The sequence below is a fragment of the Amaranthus tricolor genome, chromosome 9, assembly GCF_026212465.1.
Source record: "Amaranthus tricolor cultivar Red isolate AtriRed21 chromosome 9, ASM2621246v1, whole genome shotgun sequence".
NCBI classification, from domain to species: Eukaryota; Viridiplantae; Streptophyta; class Magnoliopsida; order Caryophyllales; family Amaranthaceae; genus Amaranthus; species Amaranthus tricolor.
Genome location: NC_080055.1, coordinates 10,342,476 through 10,364,975, shown reverse-complemented (window position 1 = coordinate 10,364,975; position 22,500 = coordinate 10,342,476). Strand labels below are relative to the sequence as shown.

The 22,500-nt window shown below is 34.0% G+C and overlaps 3 protein-coding genes and 1 pseudogene across 3 annotated transcripts in view; 1 reads left to right on the top strand and 3 right to left on the bottom strand.

Moving 5' to 3' along the window:
• Positions 1 to 5,312, top strand: part of LOC130823145 (probable polygalacturonase) — a 6,392-nt gene extending 1,080 nt beyond the window's left edge. Inside the window, exons 2-5 of the mRNA XM_057687768.1 lie at positions 2,086 to 2,206; positions 2,766 to 2,940; positions 3,259 to 3,329; positions 3,449 to 5,312. Of these exons, the coding sequence (XP_057543751.1) occupies positions 2,086 to 2,206; positions 2,766 to 2,940; positions 3,259 to 3,329; positions 3,449 to 4,086 (1,005 nt within the window). The 3' untranslated portion in view covers positions 4,087 to 5,312. The remainder of the gene's footprint in view (positions 1 to 2,085; positions 2,207 to 2,765; positions 2,941 to 3,258; positions 3,330 to 3,448) is intronic.
• On the bottom strand, positions 4,815 to 5,907 carry LOC130823230 (photosystem I reaction center subunit N, chloroplastic-like; annotated as a pseudogene).
• Positions 5,908 to 7,051: 1,144 nt separating this feature from the next.
• Positions 7,052 to 15,253, bottom strand: LOC130823146 (GDP-mannose transporter GONST1). The gene is made up of 9 exons (XM_057687770.1): positions 14,741 to 15,253; positions 12,248 to 12,476; positions 11,754 to 11,893; positions 11,529 to 11,658; positions 11,216 to 11,314; positions 9,908 to 10,062; positions 8,244 to 8,360; positions 7,625 to 7,722; positions 7,052 to 7,545 (listed from the first exon to the last, which is right to left on the bottom strand). Exons 1-9 carry the CDS (start codon positions 14,749 to 14,751, stop codon positions 7,484 to 7,486), a joined length of 1,041 nt encoding a protein of 346 aa, XP_057543753.1. The 5' UTR covers positions 14,752 to 15,253; the 3' UTR covers positions 7,052 to 7,483.
• A 2,331-nt stretch (positions 15,254 to 17,584) lies between these two features.
• LOC130823229 (uncharacterized) lies at positions 17,585 to 18,492 on the bottom strand. The gene is made up of 2 exons (XM_057687855.1): positions 18,323 to 18,492; positions 17,585 to 17,944 (listed from the first exon to the last, which is right to left on the bottom strand). The coding sequence occupies exons 1-2, from the start codon at positions 18,353 to 18,355 to the stop codon at positions 17,585 to 17,587; spliced, it is 393 nt and encodes a 130-aa protein (XP_057543838.1). The 5' UTR covers positions 18,356 to 18,492.
• Positions 18,493 to 22,500: the final 4,008 nt, after the last annotated feature.

The following is a 22,500-nucleotide window of genomic DNA, read 5'->3' as shown; positions in this document are numbered from 1 at the left end:
AGTTTTTCTAGATATTCTGAAATTGTTTGATAATGGATTTTATTAGCATTAGTTGAAAGTTTTTCTCTCTAGAAGTATGCTTGTTGAATTGGGTGCTTTGTAAGTTACGGTATGTTTGGTATTCGATATTAAATAGGGGAAATGAGAATGATTTGTAGTGTAATTTTTTATAATATATGTATCGTCCCATTCTGTTGTAATGAAAGCTTCATATAAGAAAGATATTTTTTTCACAATTTTCCATTACACCTAACACCACATTTTTTAACGGTAATACATTAGAACGAATTATGTAGGAAAATGAGATTCTTGAACAAGAATAAGCATGACCATTAAAGTTGTCGAGAGATATTCTTACCAAAAAATTACCCTAATTTTCCATTACCATTCTCATCATTTAGTATTGATTACCAAACGGGCTGTAGTAGTTATGCAAATAGTGTATCTTTTTAGCTTGAATTTGAAGTTCATTTTCATTTTTTGCTGGAATTGATATTCATGCTCTTTAATGTCATGGTTGTGGTGATTAATTTATCATTGTTGATTCATGTTAGGTTTTGATTATTAAATTATTGGTTTATAGTTTTACTATGCAAGTGGAAGATGATAAGTGTGTAATAACAATGCTTGGAGCCTTGAATTATATTATTTTTTAAGTGCACCGCTCAATTCAATTGCTTTCATGAATGTTCGAATTCAAATCCGATTGAGATCACACTAGGGCTCACCATGTGTTAATCTGTATATTTAACTTATTTTAAGATCTCCGGCCATCCTTTTTCTTCATTTTCTATTCATTGATTATGGGTTGCTATTACTTAATACTTATTATTCCTCTGTTTTGATGGGATTGATACATTTTAATGCACCCTCGTTTATTATTTTTAAATAATCAAAAAACTTGAATTGTGTGGAGGGTATTAGAAGAGACATGAAATATGTGGATGTGTTTTAATGGAAGTGGTGAGGTCCATGAGGATCATAGTGTAAAAATGCGGTAACAATTGCGATCATGATAATGGAATGATGATGCGGTAACGGGAGTGATGCGGTTATCATAACGCTTAAATATTAGTCAAATGCTAAGATATTCCTCAATACGATCCAAAACGCGTTTTTTTTTACATCTTTACAAGGCGGGAAATATCCGTTCGTTTGTTTTTAAACCTTTACAATGCGGCCGATGCGATGCAATGCGGCCTTGTTTTTACACTATGATGAGGATAATTTTTATGGATGGAAGTGTAACAAAACACCAACACATTTCAATTTAGCAAATATAGAAAATCAGTGGAATGTAAGGAGTACTTCCTTCCCCTTCTATAGCATACATTGAGGGGTATGCATGTAAATTGACTTTACTATGAGGTGCAACCATGTGAAGGTTCATAATAACCTAATGTTAAGGGAAGTCAGTCAAGCTTTTTTGGAATTCATATCTTGTTTTTAAAATATATGTTCTTTTTATGAAGAGTTGGTTAATGGTACTTGAGAATCCTGTGAAAATGGCAGCTATTTTCCGTCATATTCTAAAATGCAGATTTGACATTTGACAACTCCTTTTGGTGTATGCTCATAAATAATTGAAATTAAGGAAATGGGTTTTAATTTATACTTAAATTTCAGTGACATATGAATGCTAAATGCTAATGATCATCTCCACTATCAAGTAGGAATATATATTTCAATTTTGCTCAGTATTGGAAGACAATGAAGAAAAATACTGTTATAACCTTGTAGAATATGAAGTGAGACTATATTTACTCTTCTGTAGAAAAAGCATTTTGTAGATCGACGGGCAGTATTTCCAATTATTTAATCTGCGAACTGTAGCTGAAGAATATTATGTTTGTTCTTGGAGTTGTGATAATTTGATAATTAAGGGCAGAGAAACATCTTCATGTTTAGCTTTTTTTCCTTTCGTTTGCAGAAGTTATATGTTTCCTTTCGAATAAATTTTAAATTTTGGATAGCCCTGTAGATGGCGCTGACATATTAAGCTATTTTGTTTGTGTGATTTTAGAATATAGTACTCATAAATATTGGTTGTGCTCTAACTTTTAGTTTTGCTTTTGAAATCAGTAGGACCCAAAAGAGTGGCCTATCATTGAGCCTTTGCAATCTTATGGAAGAGGAAGAGAGAGATCAGGTGGTCGACATATTAGCCTCATCCATGGCAACTCTCTCAGTAATGTGGTGATTACAGGTATCAATGTTAATTACTTATCAATAATCAAGAGAACTGGTTCGATTCTTACCGGATACGTTTTGAAATTAAGAGGCATTTTATTTCTTATTTTACCGTTGGGTCGTTTATATTCCTTGAACTTGGCAGTTACATTTTTGCCCGATTAATAAATGAGCAAAACAATGAGGCTGTTTTAGTTCATGGTTTATTCAATGAATTCCGGTTAGTTTTGTGATAGAGCTGATCATTGGCAAGTTGCCCGCCACGCTTGGCTCACTCAATTTAAAAAATGGGGGGGGGGGGAATATTACCTAAGCCCGTTTGCCCGTTCACCGGACCAATATTTAAGACCATTTATATTACTTGCCTTTAGTTTTTGATTGCGAATCAGATTTTAGCCCAATGAAAATCAAGTTCAAGGGTGCTTGAAGAAAACGAAGGGGATTTGACTCGAAGTTTTGTACATAATAATATTAATGCCTTCATATATACTATATGAGAATTATCTATATTATATTGGAACATTTTATCAATTCAGCGCTACACATATAATTGATCTTCTTGCCTTTTGTTTCAGGACATAATGGGACAATTGACGGACGAGGGAGGATGTGGTGGGAACTGTGGTGGAACAGAACACTGGAGCACACCAGAGGTCACCTTTTAGAGCTCGTTAACTCGCAAAATATTATGATTTACAATCTCACATTTCGAAATTCTCCGTTTTGGACCATTCACCCTGTCTACTGCAGGTTAGTGAAACCATTCCATTGATAGTTTCTTCTTGGCTTAATCTCTTATAGATTGAGATTATATTCGGTTTTTACAGTGCAAATTCAATTTTATTAGGAAGATGTTGCTTTTGTAATGTAATTCGCTTTTTAAATTCGAGATTCATTAAAAATGGCCCACAAATAGCCCATACCCGACCATAATTCACCTTTATCGATTTGCTATTCGCAAGGAAATTAACAAACCGACATTAGAAACGACACTAATCTAGGGAAACTGAATAATAACGTCATACATTGTCTTATGAATGACCAAAGATTCTCTTTTTTTCAAATCAGGAATGTTGTCGTCAGGAAGATGACAATATTGGCTCCTCTAAATGCCCCAAATACAGACGGTATAGACCCAGGTACTGGCTACATATGTCTTCACGACTGCTTCCTTACGTCTTTGTCTTTCATAAGTTTAATTTTTTGTATATAATTAATCTCCCCGAGGATGATAAAAGAACCACAATGAAACCCGCAGATTCAAGCACGGAAGTATGCATCGAAGATTGTTACATCGAGAGCGGGGATGATCTTGTGGCTGTGAAGAGTGGTTGGGATCAATTTGGTATTGCCATGGCACGCCCCAGCTCAAACATAATAGTAAGAAGAATATCTGGCACAACTCCGACATGCTCGGGTGTTGGAATAGGTAGCGAGATGTCTGGTGGAATATCGAATATTACGATCGACAATATTCGTGTCTGGAATTCAGCAGCTGGTGTTCGGATCAAAACTGATGTGGGGCGAGGAGGATACATTGCTAATATCTCCATATCGAACTTAATACTCGAGAGAGTAAAAATACCCATCAAGTTCAGCAGGGGTGCTAATGATCACCCTGATGAAAAGTGGGACCCAAAGGCCGTTCCTAAAGTTTCGAGGGTGTTCATAAGTAATTTGACGAGCTTGAACACAAAGAAAGCACCTGAAATACTCGGTATCGAGGGTTCACCTTATGAAGGTATATGCATGAGTAACGTTAGTATTCTCGACTTACCCGACTCAGCCGCATGGCACTGTGAACATGTGTCTGGTTTTGCTAGGGAGGTATTTCCACCTCCATGCCCTCAGATTTATGTGAATTTTAGTTTTTCATCGCCTTGTGGATTCTCATGAAGGCCATCCTATTCTTGAAGACCCGTCCTCAAACAGCTTTGAAAGGTACGACTGAATACAGCAACCGTGTTTCATACAATATTTTGACATACTTGAGGCCTCGCTTCAGATTTTGCATAGTTTGCGCCGTATTGACAAAACTATATCTTTCTACTGATTCATTTTAGCCAATTAAGTGAGCCTGATATAGAGGTCTATGGATGACAGATCGTTAACTGACGTTCAGCCGGATGTTTTACCGATATTGTTTCGACATTTCTTTGCACCTCTCTCGAGGAATACATATACAATTTTGAAAGAAGTAAAATACTGCATTACAGTTGAAAAACTCGTTCTTGTGTTTTTATCGATTTGTATTCAATCTTAACAAGAAATTTGACGTATTCCCCAATCCGCAATAGTAGTACAACTCTCGGGATTTACATTGCCAGCAAAATTTGCGGGTTGGGCCATTGCTTTACGACCTATCCCTGAATGAAGTCCATTTCAGGCTGGGAATAATGAACCCGAATTGCAATGTTCTTGGGTGAGGTCTTGAACCACTGGGTTAATCCGGTTTATTACATCTCAATTCGCCCGACTTCCAATGAAGTCGTATATCATTATTGCCTCATTATATTAACATTATATCTACGTGAAGTTGTAGTTCAGATGATGTATACTATAATGGGTTAATTGTAAATGATCTCTATTTTTATAAAGTTTAAGGTTGTGTATATTTAGTCACCCTAAACTTTGCTTAGAAAAGTACACTTAATAACATTGAGATTATCATTCACGACGCGTTCCACACATCCACACTTGTATTTGTCTTTGCCTTCGCTTTGGAGCTCAAGATCATCACTAATGAACGGAACTTTCTGCAATTTTAATTGGAAACGAATGTCAAAAGAATTTCTTTGTTTCTTTGGATTTGAACTGATGGGGCAAGTTCAAAGGACTAAGGAAATGGGTAAGGAGTAATGACAAACCTGTTGTTTAGCAAGATCTTGGCAGCCACTGAAATTATGTGGGAATTTGCAGGTTCCAAATTGCACTATGTATGCTCTTGCGAAGTTGGCCCCACTTATTGCTAACCTCTTCTTGCCATTCACTTCCTGATCAAAAATTCAACAACCTAATTTTATATAATCGACTCCAATCTTTCGGATTAGGTTTTGGCATTGTCGTTGATTATTTCTTATAACTTGAGAGCTCTGGCAATTAGATGGGATTCTGTTTGTGCTTCAAAGTGTTTTCAACATTTCTAAAAAACTTCAAGAAATGTAAGATGATTACGATTGTGTTTGGTTTGAGAGAATATATTTTCATGAAAGGTTTGTTTTCCATCTTTTGTTATTCGGTTAAATGTATCGTTTTACAGATTGATTGGAAAAATGTTTTATAAGAATAATGTTTTCCGCTAAACTAAACTTTTCTGCACGACAAATTAGCTAAATTGATCAAATGTATTCGTTTAACAGATTGATCGGTATTGTCATGTTGAATCAAATTTCCTTCAAACTTCAACTAAATTAGCCGACATCTATTTTTGATAATACAACAAAACACAAAACATGAAATTAATAAAAAATAATAAAAAAATAAAATAAAATAAAAAAATCAACCTTGTTAGCTTGACTCTTCTCAAGGTAGTCCTTAATGACACCAGCATTAGCGGAGGAAGAGAAGGAAGTGGTGACGAGGGCGGCCGCCAAGCCGAAAAGGGCAGTTCTTCTTCCTTCAACAACATCCTTATCTTCTTCCTAGAGTTAGTTTTTGTGCCTTGATCATGGGCAATTTTTCAACATTCCCCAGAGAATATGGTGTCATACAAGGCATCTTCAATGCTATGTTCTAACCAGGGCCGGATATTAGGGGGAACAGTTTGAGCTACCGCTCAGGGCCTCGATCATATATTTGTTATATGGTTAAAATTAAAATGAAGATTTTTGTGTATTGTGGAGCAAAATTAAATGGACATGAAGAGTATTAAAATTTAGTGTATTTACATTCAATCTATTTTTTAAAAGATAATTATATAAATTGGTTAATAAATTTGTATTATCAACTTGTATTGAATGATTAGGATATATTAGTATAAATTATTGTAGGTGAGCAATATAATCTCATGATAATTTTGAATTTACTACTTTTTTATTAGTTCAATTAAGATAAGTGATAATATATAGTGGTTTAAACTTTAAACTTAAAAGGAATGGCATTTGAATTTATGATTAATAGTTTTTAGTTCCATGTAATTATAAAATTTAGCAACATTTTAATAAATTGATAAAAAATAATTATACTAATTAAAGTATTGATAAAGAAATTTACAAATATTCAAAATGTAACAAAACGTAATTTTAGATTTTAGTAAGATAAAGGAGGAAATAAGTATTAAGATTGAGATTTTAGGAGTGATAGGGAAAGAATTAGATGAAGTGTAAATTATGTGTTTGTGTGAGTGTGGATAAGGTGAGATTGCCTAGTTCTCATTGGTAAAATTTTTATTTATTATGGAAAAATATAATTATACTGTGTCTTTAAATTTACTACATTATGCTAATTAATATAAATTTTTCAAAAAATATACTTATCTAAAACACCCACAGAAATTAATTTTATATGCTTGAGCGGAATAAGTTAACAATTAGGTAAAGCTAACATTTTAAGACTTGTAAATTTAGCTAGCAACCTAATTTTTCAACTATAATTTAAGGTATAACATAATTTCTAACAAATAAAATATAACAATATTTATTATCCAAATACCATTAAGTGGTTTTCACCCAGAGTGAGGTTTGAGAGATTGAATATACGCAATTTTACCCTTGTTAATAATAAAATTAATAAAGTAACTATTTCCGATTGATCCTTATTAGATAACATTATGTGCAACTTCACATCAATACGAAGTGCCGGGTCATTTCTAGAAAAAGTATAGTTAAAGAAAATTGTTTTTTTCCAAAGAAAACAACCTTAATAGACCCTACAAGTTGAACTTAGCTTTTCATTATTGATATAACTCAACAGGAGATTACATTCACACAGGTCTTCGACCTTCATATAATGTTTTTGATTACAAATTTCCTTTGTGGAAAATTACAAAAGAATTAATTGTAACATAAATTAGAAATAAATAATTTCTACTCCTACATACTTGGCCAAAGATGTGAAAGGAAGGAGGCGGGCTACAACTACAAGACCGCCTCCATCTACTATACTCGAAGAACACGAAAACTCAATTCACCTGTACAAATGAATACGTTTAATCTCCTTCGTTTTCATCCCGAAAGGCTGCTCAACTCATAGCATAAAAACCCGAAATCGGAGAACCAATCATTAATTATGCCGGAAAATTGTAAAAACGAGACTTTTCCAATTAGACATACAGTTGAACTAGCTAGTACCCCAACTATACGGACTGGGATTTTTCTTTTAGCTTTGCTCGAGCGAAAAACACTCCGGCTAAAAGACCTGGAGAATGCGAAGAGAATACATTAACACATGTTGAAAAGACAGAATTAGACGGTGTTTCCTACGGAGTTTGTCTTACCGAAAAGGATGCTTGTAAAATTCTGCAAGCTGGTAGGAACATGGAACAAAACGATGCCAGCAATCGAGAGGGGGATTTTATTAAGAGAACCCACAAGGCTGAAAATTGAAGACAAATATCGTTATTAACACGTAACCCAGAAGTTATTCTCAAGGAAATTGATCGAAAAGGTTCAAAATCTTATATTGATCGAGCAGAACATCAGATCCATGGTACGAAATATAGTGTCATAAACCTTTATAATACGATCGTGATATAGTGATGCGGCCTTATTCTAAGCTTTATTTTATTCTTTTGTTATTCGTTGGTTGGGAAAAGAACCGTCGATTCAACTTTTGAGGAGCAACTGATGACCTCCGACAAAGTGTAGGTAGACGTTAGGAGAAGGGGTGGACAGGGTGGGAAGGGAAAATAACGGGGAACCGAGATAGGTGACTTAGCACCATTCACAAAAAGAGTAACATAAACTAACCCTACTCTACAAGTATCATCATCATCATACCCAGTCTATCCTGCTCATAGGAAAACTATGATCGGGGTCTAGAGAGGGAAGGAAGACGACAACTCATACCCATAAAGGAGAGTGCAGTCAAAGAGTTGATGAAAATAATGTACGAACCTGTAAGTAGTAGCCCCTGTTTGATGGAGAAACCACATAGAAGTGAAGCTGATAGCCAGACCAAGAACTCCACTTAGTGTCATCACTAACCAAAAGCTCGGCAACTTGAGCAACGGGCTGTCATTACATCCAACAAAGCAGTCATAAAAATGTGGGTAGTAAAAGGAAACGAAAGATACGATATTTCGTACTCATAGCTTGCATTTTGTAATCCGCAATTGAAATAATCACTCTTGATTTCACTTCTTATAAACAAAGTCCAATTAGTTCATTTATTCGTACAAACAGATATTACATATTTTTGTTCCGAAAGAGTTGCGAGAGCATAGTAGCGCATACTTCAGCCAAGGTGCCCATTGCACTTCAAAGTTCGCACACAACCACCACATCATACCCATAGTGCAAAAACAAGGCCACAACGCATCACATCGGCTGCATTGTAAAGGTTTTCCGAAAGAATAAACCGATATTTTTCGGGTTGTAAAGGTGTAAAAAATGCTTTTTGGGCCGTATCAAGGAATATCTCATGCGTTCGACTGATATTTGGGGTTAAGATAACTGCATCACTACCGTACCTGCATTACTATTCTATAACCGTGATAGTACTATGATTGTATTAGCGTACTAGTCAAGCACCCATATGGATAAAATCTCAAGATCGAGTGATCATTGATCCAGCGGGTTACATTCATAAAGCAATAGCTTAGAAACTTAGAAGTTATTTCTTACAAGTATTACTACAGGTTGTAATTCAGCCACTTCCCTTTGTGTTTCAGATAAACAATTATACTACCTTCTAAAACTCTTGCAATATACTAGTTTATGAAATCCTTCAAATGGTTTCTAAAATCTACAGTAACCACAAAATTCAATGGAAAGTATATATAGATCTTGAGTATCTCAATTTGGTTTGGTGATAAATTAAGAGAAATACAGGATAACTTCTTGTCACATAAAAACCTAATTTTCTCTCATTTTTTGAGAAATATATTTACAATCAACAACGAACATGCATGTTGTGAACCGAGATGTAAAATACAGAGACAAAGAGAAGAAAGTGACGTAAAATTATTTTCTAAAAATTGCAGTAAGTTATGATGATAGATTCAAGCTCTTCAAGTGGTTTGACACTCTATCTATTCACTAGTCACCCCAATTTATAGAATGCCTCCTCATTCCTTCTCTTCTTACTCTTAACTAATTGCTTCTATAACTTCCTATTCTAGTAACACTTCTAACAGAATGTGAAGTAATTCCCCCTCAATCCCTCAATATAGTTAGCAACTTATTACTTTTTGCCATAACGCAAAAGCAAGTTCGCATCACATTGGTCACATTGTAAAAACTTCTAAACACAAACTGATACATCCCGCTCTATAAAGATGTTAAGCAAACGATTTTTGGACCATTTCGAGGGATATTTCATGCTTTCAGCCGATATTTGGCGTTACGATAGCCAAATCATTACCATTACCGCATCACCGTGCCTGTCACGCAATGGCGACCATTACCACATTTTTGCACTATAACATAATTCAATATTCATGATAAATCAATTGAGTAGCTGACCATATAAGTAAATACCAATAGACCCAACAAGTAAGAATTTGGTGAATGAAAAGATGATTAACTAACATTAAAACGTCAAAAGGGAAAATACTCACGTTTCATATAGATAGTCCACCTCGTTGAATGTGAATATAAGCAATACACCCAAAGGCAATGAGAGAGTGTTATTTAACAAGACCATAGTAAACTCGTTCAAGTTTCCCGAGTGAGTGACTTGCTTTGCTGTGTCCATGACACGACGTAATGTCAACTGTAACAGCGCACAAAAATACCTTATCATTAACCAATATATGACCTAAACATTAATTAGAACTACAACATGTCATTACCCTAACGTCATTAAGAGGTCCCCACCAAGGGTGGGGTTTGGGGGATCGGATGTATGCCACCTTACCCTTGTTAGTGATAACATAGAGATTGTTTCCGAAAACTTAAACCATAACTACAGAAAAAATAAAGATGAAGAAGGTTGAATCAGGTGAAGTGACCATTATTACATTGTCAAACCACTTAGAAGATAAGATACTTCAATAGACCAAAAGATGTACCCCACTAGACAGTAGTTAAATGATAAGTCATCTCTGCAATAGGTGTAATATACCACAAACAAAAACCTCTTCTAATTTCAACATATGGAACAATTGGTGCAGAAAGTAGCAAAATTCCTGAGGTTTATGTTCGAGTTCTCTACTACAATTATGTAACGGCTCAAATTGTATCTCAGTAGCTGACAAAGCATTCGAGTTCGGTAAAGTGAAACTCATTTTTCAGAGTAATATCCACCTCTTCCCAACTTAGGATTGCTGAAAGGAGCTTATTTACACAACTCAAGGTCTTTAATTCGACAAACATATCAAAGCAGCTGAACCATGTAAAGGCAAGAAATTCTTTAGAAAATTTACGCCCTCAAATATTACCGAATAAGCATAAGATATGAAAGATCAACCAAACAAAAATAGTAGAGAAGAAGAAAAACAGAAAAAAGAAGGAAATGTGGAGAGAAATATTCAAAAGTTTCCTATAATATCGCTTTTGATGTTAAAGGGTGACAAAAACAAGTTTATTGCTTGACAAACACTCTTCACTAGGCCGACTTGCGGAAAGAAACTAACAACTCAAATTATGATGCAGAAAAGACCCTAGGAATCCATATAAACATGGCATCTATGTTACTTGGACTCGGGTACTGATGTCGGATACTGATACGTGACTAAGTGTCGGATACGTCTATATATTCAATTTTATGTCTAAAAAGTGTCTAACTGCCATACCAATGTCCGAGCACCAAAGATCAGACACGGATATGTGAAGTAAAATGAAGAGTCCGAGTAACATAGCATGGCATATAAGCACTACGAGTCTATATAGAAAAATTATCAACACTCATCATGTTAAACACTCACAGAATATGAAGCAGTTAGAACACAGTTGATAATTTGCCACGTATAGCCAACAACATTAAAAGTTAGATCCGTGATTCCTCCACAAACAGCTGAAATGATCTGCAGATAGCCAAGCCACAGCGGTTAAATTCTCAACTAGCAGTCAAAAAGCCAACTTCTACCAAAATATACGAACTTGAATTAGAAATTGTGAAAATATGTTCCACTTAATAACTCAACAAGCATAGTATTAGCAGGAATGCGTGATGAATTACTGAAATAACTGCCTTATTCTACAAAAATCAACTAGCTAATAAATAATCGGAAAATTTACCATCAAGAATAGCGAAGCCCAGACTCTATTATCATGATGTTTCTGGAAGAGGTACATCTCACCTACTGCAGTCATTACATTGGTGACATTCTTGAGGACCGTGACCATAGCAACGTTAATGAATTTCAAACTGCAAAAACCCAGTTTGCGCTGAACATCAGGAAAATGCTCAAGCATCGACATAACAATAATACAGTTGAGTATAAGTGATTGTTGATTGCTCACCTGAACATGCTTGTAATGAGCATCCCGACAAATATAATATTCACAGGTATCCAAACCTTAATTAATTTCCACGTTAGAGGCTCAGTAGATATGACACCCAAGAGGGACAATGTAGACACAATAAGTACTGAAATGAAGTTCTGCCACACAAGGAAAAAGCTTCATGAGATTTTGCAAAGAAATGTGAAAACTAAGAATTCGATTTGATAATAAATTTAGTAATGACACTTCTCAAGAGTCGGGAATTCAGGATCCGAAAAAATGGGTTAGCATAATGCGTCCTATGTTACTTGGACTCTTTTTATTTTGCTTCACGTACCCGTGTCCGATCCTTGGTCCTCGGACATTGGTATAGCACTTAGACAATTCATTTTAGGCGTAAAATTGAATATTTAGACGTATCCGACACATGGACATGTATTAGTACCCAACATCAGTACCCGAGTCCAAGTAACATAGAATGCGTCCATAGGAGCACAGGAATGGATGAATACCTGATACAACATCAAAGATATACCAGCATTGAAGTCATAGCTAGACAAGACATATTTATTTATGAGTATCATGCCGCAGGATGAAATGCAGTAAGCCATTCCGGACAATAACGCTGTATTAGGTATCTTCACCAGTTTGGTGTTTCGCAATGCTTTATCTCTCTCTTCCCCAAAGAAACCATTTTCCACGTCATTCTCACTTCCAGAGGTCCTTGGAACCAAAAATGGTCTGGCATAAAAAGAGACGCAAAACTGAAATTTTAGTTCACAAACAACTACAGACATAACATGACCAAGACAAATAGTCAATGCATTCAATTATTTTTTGAAGAGCACTTCTATCTCTTCCTTAGAGCCGCCTAGAAGATGAGAAATTTTATAAATGGACAGAAATAATGAGCATATCATAACAAAAATTTATAGACTTGTCATAAAAGAGATACCTACATGCTAAGGACCAAGCACAAGCACAAGCACAAGCCTAAGCACAAGCACAGGCACAAACACAGACATATATTAGGTGGCAATAGAAATTAATAAGCAAAAAAACTTTTTTTGTGATCAAAGTTCCATCATCATGAGAATGACAAAGAACTTTTGATAAAATTTTACACTATAAATCATTCCACCATTTAGTATCGCTAACCAAACGGGCCGTAAAAGTAACATAAGCAGACTTCAAAAAATTGGTAAGGGTTCATACTTCAGGCCTATTTCTCCCTCTGTGCCACATAACTCACATATGAAAAAAGCTTTTAGCACATACACGGGGATATATAACGAACAAGTGAAACCTAAATGGTGATAGGGGCGAATAACCCCCTTCATGCTTCTTGAATTTTATATAGTCTCCCACCAGTACAGTATTTTCATATTTGAGTGCCACAAGACCAGTTGAGTAAAATGTGTGTTTACTAGGTTCTGGCATCTCAAGACAGAAGGTAAGTCCAAAGTTGTGCTCTCAGTCCAACAAGTCAAATTGTCTCCCATGATTTCCCTAGCTGTACTTCTTACTTTATTTTTATTTCGCAATGATTGATCAAATCTTATAATCTTTATAGCAATTTAACATTAGTTACTAGAGCATTGAATTTCATACAATAGATGGCAGTTAAGAGTATAATATCCCTCTTAACAACAAAGAGCAGATATTTTTGAAGGTATAGTTTGAAAATGCTGCTGCAAATAACACATTGAACACTTTCTAGTTTCTACCACTAAGCGAGTAATGGTCATAATAACCCTAGTGCATGAGGCTTAAAATTCACTGCTCGTGATTCTCCTTGCTACTATGTTACACTGACTCTTCATTTTACCTCATACACCAATGTCAGACCCACCAGTCCACACTTCAACATGGATAGAAGCATACAACAACAACAATGCCGGAGCCTTAATCCCAAAAGATTGAGGTCGGCTACATGAACCAGCATATCAGTTCCAATAGTCTTTCATATGAATTCTTCCTCTTCATTCATTTTGATTTTCTACTATCTCAATTTGTAAGTCTAGGTCAAACATATTCTTTTCCACTCCTATCCTCCAAGTCATCGTAAGTATTTTTTTTTAAGTCTTTCGAGCTCCAATTTTCTATCTTCCTTACCGGTTCACCAATATTCTGTCTTTTGCACATGCCCAAACCATCTTAAGTGATTCTCTTTTAACATTTCCTCAATATTTGGAACTAAAAAACACTTTCTTATATCATCGTTTCGAATTCTACCCTTAAGATGTGTCCACTTATCCATGAAAGCATTTGCATTTCCGCTACTCCCATCTTTGTACTATGATCCTTACTAAAAGCACAACATTTTAATCTATATAGTAGCAATGCCTAATTTTCGTTCGATAAAGGTTTTGCCTACCCTATCGCCCACATCGTTAAGGTTTTTAAATCGACTAATATTACTCATAAAGATGTAACAAGAACATGTTTCAGTTAGGTTCAAGGGATATATCATGGTTTCGGTCGATATGTGGCAATATGACAACCACACAACCCATTACTCCATCATTGTATCCGTTAGCACAGTTATGACCGTTACTATACTTTTGCACAATGGTTGGGAGACTTACACTTCAAATGTGGGCCCATACATGGAAATATCTCAAAAAAATACCCAAATTAGACAATTGGACACGTATCATTGTCTAATTACAAGTACTCACTTGACAGTGATATCCAGATTTCTCAAAATTCATTAAATTGGTATGCTAGATAGTAGATATGTCCACTGCACAGAGAACATGAGGGTAAAGAGTAAACTCAAGAGCGAATTAGTCCGCAAAGATGACTGATTGCACCTTCAAGTAACACTATATCATAAACCAATTCTTTCTAAAAATGCTAGTTTATGTGATACCCAAAACACCAAAAAAAAAAAAAAAAAAAAAAGGCATTCCTCAAATTAATTTAAGTAAATAAATACAATCATAATCAATAATCTTAAAAAAGATAACAAAACTACTAAAAAGGCAAGAAAGAAGAATTACCCAGAAGTCATCTGAGCCAAAATTCTTGAAAGCTGCTAGTATAGAAAGAAAACCCAACACAAAGAACACAAAAATTTGAATCTTGCAAAGCAAAAGCCAGAAAAATTGGCTATTTCCCACTGAAAAAGGCTACAATAACTCTCAAGAATAAAGCATGAATTTCAAACCCTTTGCAGATGAAAGAAAAACTTTAAAAACCCAATTGGGAATTAGAATTTGAAGAGTTGGGTGATTTTTTTTCAGATTAACAAAGTATGAATAATTGGATATGTCATACACTGATGAAGATTAATAGAAAGAAGCTTGTTATGATATTTAAAATTGAAATGGGTTGTCAAATTTTGATGATGTTAATGAGGGGAAAAAGGTCAATGATAGGTTGGTAAGTACGCAATGAATAATGGGAATGTAAGAGGGAGTCCAAAGAGTGAAAAGTACATACTGCTGCCCTTTTTCATGTTGAGTTCTGCCTAGATTTAGGCCTTGTCCCAACTTTTCTATGGTTTCTTCCCCAATATGTGATTTGATCAATTGATGGAATGATTTGTTGTTAATAAACAAAAAATATTTGTACTTTGATGCTCATTCAAAAAAAAAACCCATTTCTTATTTGTCGCCACCAATTTCATTTTATCGCCACCCCCCTTGAATGAAATTACGACTTTACCCCTGAAATTTAAAAAATTACGAAAATGCCACTAAGCTTATAACTTATATAAAAACACTTCAAATCCACTCAATAACACTTTCATCACTTCCATAAAATCAAATTCTTCACATAAAATTAAGCGGAGCTAAAACTTTGGAATCGAAATCGTCAACAAAAATTCGAGGTAAGTTTTTTTTAAATCAATCGAAGCAAAAAAAAAAAAAATTTTGGATTCGGCCCAGTCGCACGTTTTGTGCGACTGGGCCGAAACCAAATTTTTTTTTTTTTTTTTTTTTTAAAATTTTTGAAAGAGTTTGTTGTTAGTTAATGTTATTTAGTAAATGTTGTAATAATATGTATTATGATAATGTTGTTGTAAGAAGTAGTTATTGATTTACGTATTCGAAAAAGAAAAAAAAAAAAAAATTAAAACCGGTCGCATGAACCGGTCGCACAAAATGTGCGACTGTACAGTCGCACATTTTGTGCGACCGGTTCGTGCGACCGGTTTTAATTTTTTTTTTTTTTTTTATTGTAATGAATTTGTTTAGTGTAATTAATTTATTAAATTTGAGTTGTTTAAATATTTATGAATATAATAATTGTTTAATTATTTGTAAATGTGAAATATTTTACGTGTTGCTTGTTTTTAATTTATTTGATTTTAAGTAATTTAAAATGTTGTCTTAATTTAAATTATGAAAATTCTAGTAAATGGCTGGAAATCAAGGTAAAGGAAAAGGGTTTTTTAGAGGTTTATTAAGCGGCAATAGATCTAGGCCTACTTTACTGAGAGGTGATCCCCATGAGAGGGGGGTTACGGGATCTGCAAGGCGAGCAAGGCAAGAACAAGCGGCCATACATAGTCAGGCCCAACGTTCAAGTACCCTAGAGCAAGTGCGTAGTCGCTTTGAGCGCCAAAGTAGCCTACATAGTCATACGGTCGGCTCAGGTGACGATGATACTGATTACGACGAGTCTCTTAGTCGGGAAGAGTCTCTTGGTCAGGATGAGTCTGCATGTCATCCTGTTGATTGGACGATCGTAAGAGGCCATGCTGTTAAGTTCAAGAGTAGAGGGCAGGGCTCGAGTGGCACTTCTAATCAGGCAGGAGTAAGCCAGGCTGAGGATGCGGCTCCACGGGGGAGGAGGCGATCGCAGTCCGCGGACACGGACTGGTTAATCACATCAGCCCAGCCCGGGGGCCCTGTTGATACTACTTTAATACCCAGCTACGGTGGGCACGTAGCAAAGGCTATATTTGAGGGATCGGAGCGCACCCCTCCGATTTTGGAATGTCGTGCTCGGAAGAAAACGTTGGATTCAATCATTAGACTTCAGGACATGTCTGATGAATTGTACAGAGTGTTACCTGGTACTCCCCTTGGTCGGCTGCCGTATATAATGCACCAGCACATCGACAGTGCTCTCATTACGGCATTTGTGGAAAGGTGGCAGCCTGACACCAACACCTTCCACATGCCGTGGGGGGAGATGACCATAATGTTGCACGACGTGCAACGTATCTTGGGAATTGGCATTGACGGTTCACTTCCCGTGCAACCGTCTGATAATGAATGGCAGCTTGGCCTGGCCGGCCTTTTTGGTATGCCATTGTCGGAGCTGCGTGCGAAGGGGCACTTCACAAGCGGCAGCATTAATGTTGGTGCACTGTTGCAGCTATGCCACCGTTCTCAGTCTATGGATACTCAACGTACCGCCTACTACATGGCTATAGTAGGTTCCACGTTGCTCGTGGATAAGACTAGAGTCGGGATGCGTCCTCACCCTGTTGTTACTGTTACCGCTGATGAGGCTGATATTGCTTGGGGTGCAGTGACGCTTGCTCACATGTATCGCCAACTGGGTATGGCGACAAGGACTGGGTGCAAGACTATTGCTGGTTGCCTGACACTGTTGCAGACATGGATTTACGAGTACTTCCCAGCTTTCCGCCCCCATCCGCGTCAAGCTGACATGCCGAACAAGACAAGGGCAGAGATGTGGTCCCCGCCGAAGCCAATCCGCGAGCTGAGCAGACTGATAGACTGTAGGAGCATACTGGATGCCATGACAGAGGCACAGGTTTTGTACATGACTTCAAACTTAATTGTTTAACTTGTCAAGGGCAGAGATGTTATGTTGATTATGTATTATATTCATTGTGAGCAGGTGGAGTGGACTCCGTACTTGACTTATGATAGGTCTTTATTGAACGAGCACCCACGTACCTCGTATATCGGTGGTATCATAAATTTACGACTAGTTCCTAAAATCATAAATTTACACCCACAACCCCTATTTTTGGAACCTGGTCGGGGAGCATTGTCTAAGTTATGCAAATCAACACTTCTTTTATCGTAACGGTGACATCTTAAGTACAGACTCACTCTAGAACGCCCTTCTTTTTTTTTATATGAAGCACGTGTAAATTGAAATCCAATTGTTAGTGCTATCTCATTAGCCCAAGTATGTAAATCATCTACAGAATCAAATTCTCTATCGGTAACAAATCTATCAGAATAATCTATATTATCTCCTAAATTTTCAAAGTCCTGCAAATAATAATTATAATAACATTATCATAATATATCAAAATAATAATAACTTAAAAAATAATTATTTCTACAAAATAATTATAATAAAATACCATTATTATAGCACAACAATAGATTAAAATAAAATAATTTAATTAAACAAAATAAATTTTATAATTCGAAGTTAAAAAAAAAAATAAATAGAAGTCGCACAAAACGTTTTGTGCGACTTCTATTTATTTATTTTTTTTTATTCAAATACAAAAAAAAAAAAAAAAAATTTATGAAGCAGTCGCACGAACCAGTCGCACGTTTTGTGCGACTGGTTTGTGCGACTACGTTCCTATTTTTTTTTTTTTTTTTTTTTTGCAAAAATCGAACCGATTAATTACTTACCGGATCGTTATCATGCACGTCTTGGTATGCCATTGATGTTCGATCTAGAGTTCTAGCTTGTTTAACTTTACGTATTGTTTTTAGAGAGTTTTTAGAGAGAAGGTATCGTGTTTGAATTCGAATATACTACCATAAAGCCTCTGAAAATTCAATATATATATAATTCCGATAATAATGTTATTAAGCGATAACAATGTTATTAAGTGCCATTTACATTTCTTAAACATTTTTTAACTTAAGTGGCATTTTTGTAATTTTTTTTAATCTAGGGGTAATATGGTAATTTTGTTAGAAGGGGGGGTGGCGATAAAATGAAAAAGGTGGCGACAAATAATAATTCCCAAAAAAAATTCATATAGGTGAGGTTTGACACTAAACTACTTTAATTTTGGTTTGAAACTTCCAAATTTTAATGTAGGCTAAAACAATTATTGGAATTTTTTTTGAGGAATTGAAGAACATTTAAAAGTATTTTTGATTTGCGATGAAAAAATTAAAAATTATTTCTCTTGATATTCCTATCTACAAATACTTAATGCATTTGAGACTTAGATCAATCTGAGTAAACTAACTATAAAAACTAAAAAAAAAGCTATAATGAACATTTGGATGTAAAATTAATGTTGGACGTTGATTTATTTTGGAAAAATTACCTAGAATAATCTAACTTATTCGTGCCTACAATAATCCCACCTATTATTAACCATGAATAATTCTAACTTTAAGGGGTATTTGCCTAGAATAAACTTGGGTAACCCGATGACCTGCTAGAATAGGTAATTCACCAAAAAATTAAACTGAAAATTAATTTAAAATTAGACAAAATATTTTAAATTTTACATAAAAAATTCTAAATAATAAAAAAAATCATAAATTTTTTTGAACATTTTTTTTTCAACATATTGTTTTAATTTATCTTTTTTTAAAAAAATAAAACTTGCTAGCAAGTCATCCTGTCACCCGGGTTTACTATAGGAAAATACCCCTCAAAGTTGGGATTATTCGTGGTTAATCAATAGGTGAGATTATTGTAGAAAAATCACAAATAGGTTGGATTATTTTAGGGAATTTTTTCATTTATTTTTACTAAAATTTGTTAATAACAATTTTAACTCTGTCTCGTCAATTCAAAAAAATTCTTAGTATTGGTAAACTCAAAATTATCCTTACAATTGGTGCACCCTTCTCATAAAGTAAATAAATTATAATTGATATTTTTGTCAAATTTTTCTCGTTTTTGTTGGAACAACTTTTTTTAATAAAGTAGATAAATAAGTAAACTGCTTAACGCGTCCTAAATATTTCACCCATGCAATCCTAACTTTTTTTTTTTTCTAAATTCCCCTAACCCATATAGTTAAATGATATTTTTAGACATATATTAAAGGAGAAGATGACTTTTAATTCTTTGTTGCGATTTTATATCTATATTATTATATCATAATTGATTCTATGTATCAAATATTATATGATGTATATACCAAATATTTTGTCGGTCTAATTTTTATGTTTGAAGTTTCCAAATCAAATTCAGATTAATTTGGTTAAATTTATTTCCTCTATAAAAACTATTTTAGAAAATAAATTTTAGTGAGGACTAGAGAAATGTATTGTTTTATTTTCTAATTCTACTGAGACCTACTATTCTTTTGGTTCTTGAAGAATCAAAACCAAAATTAAAGTAACTTAATGACATGAACATCATTTTGAAAAATATTTTTAAGTGAGCACCATAGTAAGAAAATTTTTTTCAACTCTATTTAAACAAATCATTCCAATTGATGGCCTTGTGTTTAATAAAGTATGGCTATTGTCCAAATTCAAACCTTGTTGTTCAGTAATTTAATAGGAAAATTTATCAGGGATAATATCACATTTTTCTTATTTCCCAACAATAATAGCAATTTTTGATTAAAAATAAATAATACCAACTTTTGATTAACTATGAATAATACAACTTAGGTGTTGTTTCCCTAGAATATCTTGAACATGTTAAAAATCAAACTATAGCAAATTATATGAAAAAAATGGTAAAAATTAACTAATAAACTAAAGTTGGTATTATTCTAGGAAAAAAAAAACCCTAAGTTGATGTAGTTCATAATTAATCAAAAATTGATATTAGTATTAGCAAATTAACAAAATATTACATTATTCACGATAATTTTTTAAATTGAATAGAGTAAGAATACAACAAAATATTATGTTTTTAAAACTTGCATTGTACATCTTTATACACTAATTATCTAAAATTACTTATTCCTATCACTTTAGATAAATGATTCAAATTCTTATCATTCATTAGTTGCACTCTTCAAAGTTCAAGCACAAGCTTATAATGTTGACGCCTCAATTATTAACTCTCGTTTTTTGATACAAATGCTTTACGATCTTGCAAAATATTACAATAGTTTTGTTTCCCACATTCAACAACATGAATTTATTTACTTTTTTTTTTGTCTTGCTATGACATGTCTCTCTTGCAAATAAAAATTTTTTGACTTTTTTTACCAGTTTCTTTGTTCGCTATTAATAACAGTGAAAATATTGACCTTAAACTCACACATAAAAACACTTATTTAAAGAATCAAAATTTAAATTTTGAGATTTCTTTTTGTATAATAAGCTTATTTTTTTCGATCTTTCCTCCTTATTCCTCACAAAATTAGATCCCAACTCTTACTCAACCCATTTTGCTAAGGCATAACAACCCTTTGATATTACTGCTAGTTTTATATGAGACCATCTCACCATAAGACGAACTCATATAATTAGCCTATTTTTTTAATTGATTACTTTAAAATCGTAAGTGATCGTTTTAAGGTTATAACTAATCACTCTAAGACTATAAAAAATTAATATTTTAAGATTGTAAGTGATCATTTTAACGTTATAAGTGATCATCTTAAAACAAAAAGTATATATTTGACCAACCCAATAAAAATGATCTCACCGTGAGACCGTTTCATTTAAGAATTAATGTTATATTAATATTGCTTGTCGCTCTTATTCTTAATCCACCGGACTCAGCTTGGTACATGGACATTGTAGCAACTTCTTGTATAACCTCCGATAATGGTAATCTTTTGTCTTATTCTAAACTAAGCTCAAATAATAATTTTATTGGTGGAAATGGTGAAACCATCCCGATTCGTGGTCTTGGTAATACTAATTTAACTTCTCTAATTCTCCTTTTCTTCTTAAAAATGTCATTTATATCCTAGAATTAATCAAAATCTAAATTTATAACTGAATAATACCTCCTCCATTCCATAATACTTGATACTAAGTGTGACATATTATGTGGAAAAATGACATTATTAATAACAAGTATTATGAGACAGAGGAAGTATTTCCTTAACTTTGACACTTCTGATTTTCCTGTGAAGAATTTTTGAAAGGGAAACAACCTAATGTTAACAATTCAGAACAATCCAAAAAAAATTGTGTATATTACCAAAAAAAAAAAAAAAACACAAAAAAGTGGTTTATAGAATTCAAAGTAGCGACAACAAAAATGATGAATCTTTCCAAGGGAAAGAACAACTGCTACTGACTTTTCTTCTTAATAGGCTTACATATAGGATTTTTAACAACATTATACACAATTTTAGCTGAAATAAAATAACACAACAACATGAGACATTAAGGGTACGTATAATACTCCTTCCTATTCAGCTTATGTGCCTCATTTTCTTTTATGGTCAAGTCATCTTAATTGTCTCATTTCTATTTTTGGTATATGTTTTTGACTTTTATGCCCTTAGTAACTTTATCCTATTTTCAATTATACCCTCCATTAAATACCACTCTTTTTCCTACCCTTAGGGTCCCACTTTTGACTCTCCTTAAAATCCGTGAAAAGTCAAATGGAACTCTTAAGGTGAATAAAAGAGAGTAGAAAATAAGACAAAACAAGATGACAATGGTATAAAAAGTTAAATATAACAAGTAGTACGATGGAAAAGAGTAATTACAAAATAATGATTCTTACGCCTGACAATAAATCTTAAATCCGACTCGATTTATCTAACTTTTAAAATTAAAGACCCAATAGAATTGAGTCTTGTTAGATATTGTTTCTAAAATTTAGAATCAGATCTCAAAACCCAGACTAGTATATGTAAAACCATCACTTTTTAAGAACATTGAATATATCAATAAAATTTTATCTATCC

Excerpts from the sequence above, each read along its gene's own strand:
- LOC130823146 (XM_057687770.1), bottom strand. Across the intron at positions 11,659-11,753 it reads CTCATTACAAGCATGTTCAG|TTTGAAATTCATTAACGTTG; the intron begins GTGAGCAATCAA and ends GGGTTTTTGCAG. Across the intron at positions 7,723-8,243 it reads ACAGGGGCTACTACTTACAG|CCTTGTGGGTTCTCTTAATA; the intron begins GTTCGTACATTA and ends TTCAATTTTCAG.
- LOC130823229 (XM_057687855.1), bottom strand. The coding sequence starts at position 18,355 with ATGGCATACCAAGACGTGCATGATAACGATCCG. Across the intron at positions 17,945-18,322 it reads ACGTGCATGATAACGATCCG|GACTTTGAAAATTTAGGAGA; the intron begins GTAAGTAATTAA and ends TATTATTTGCAG.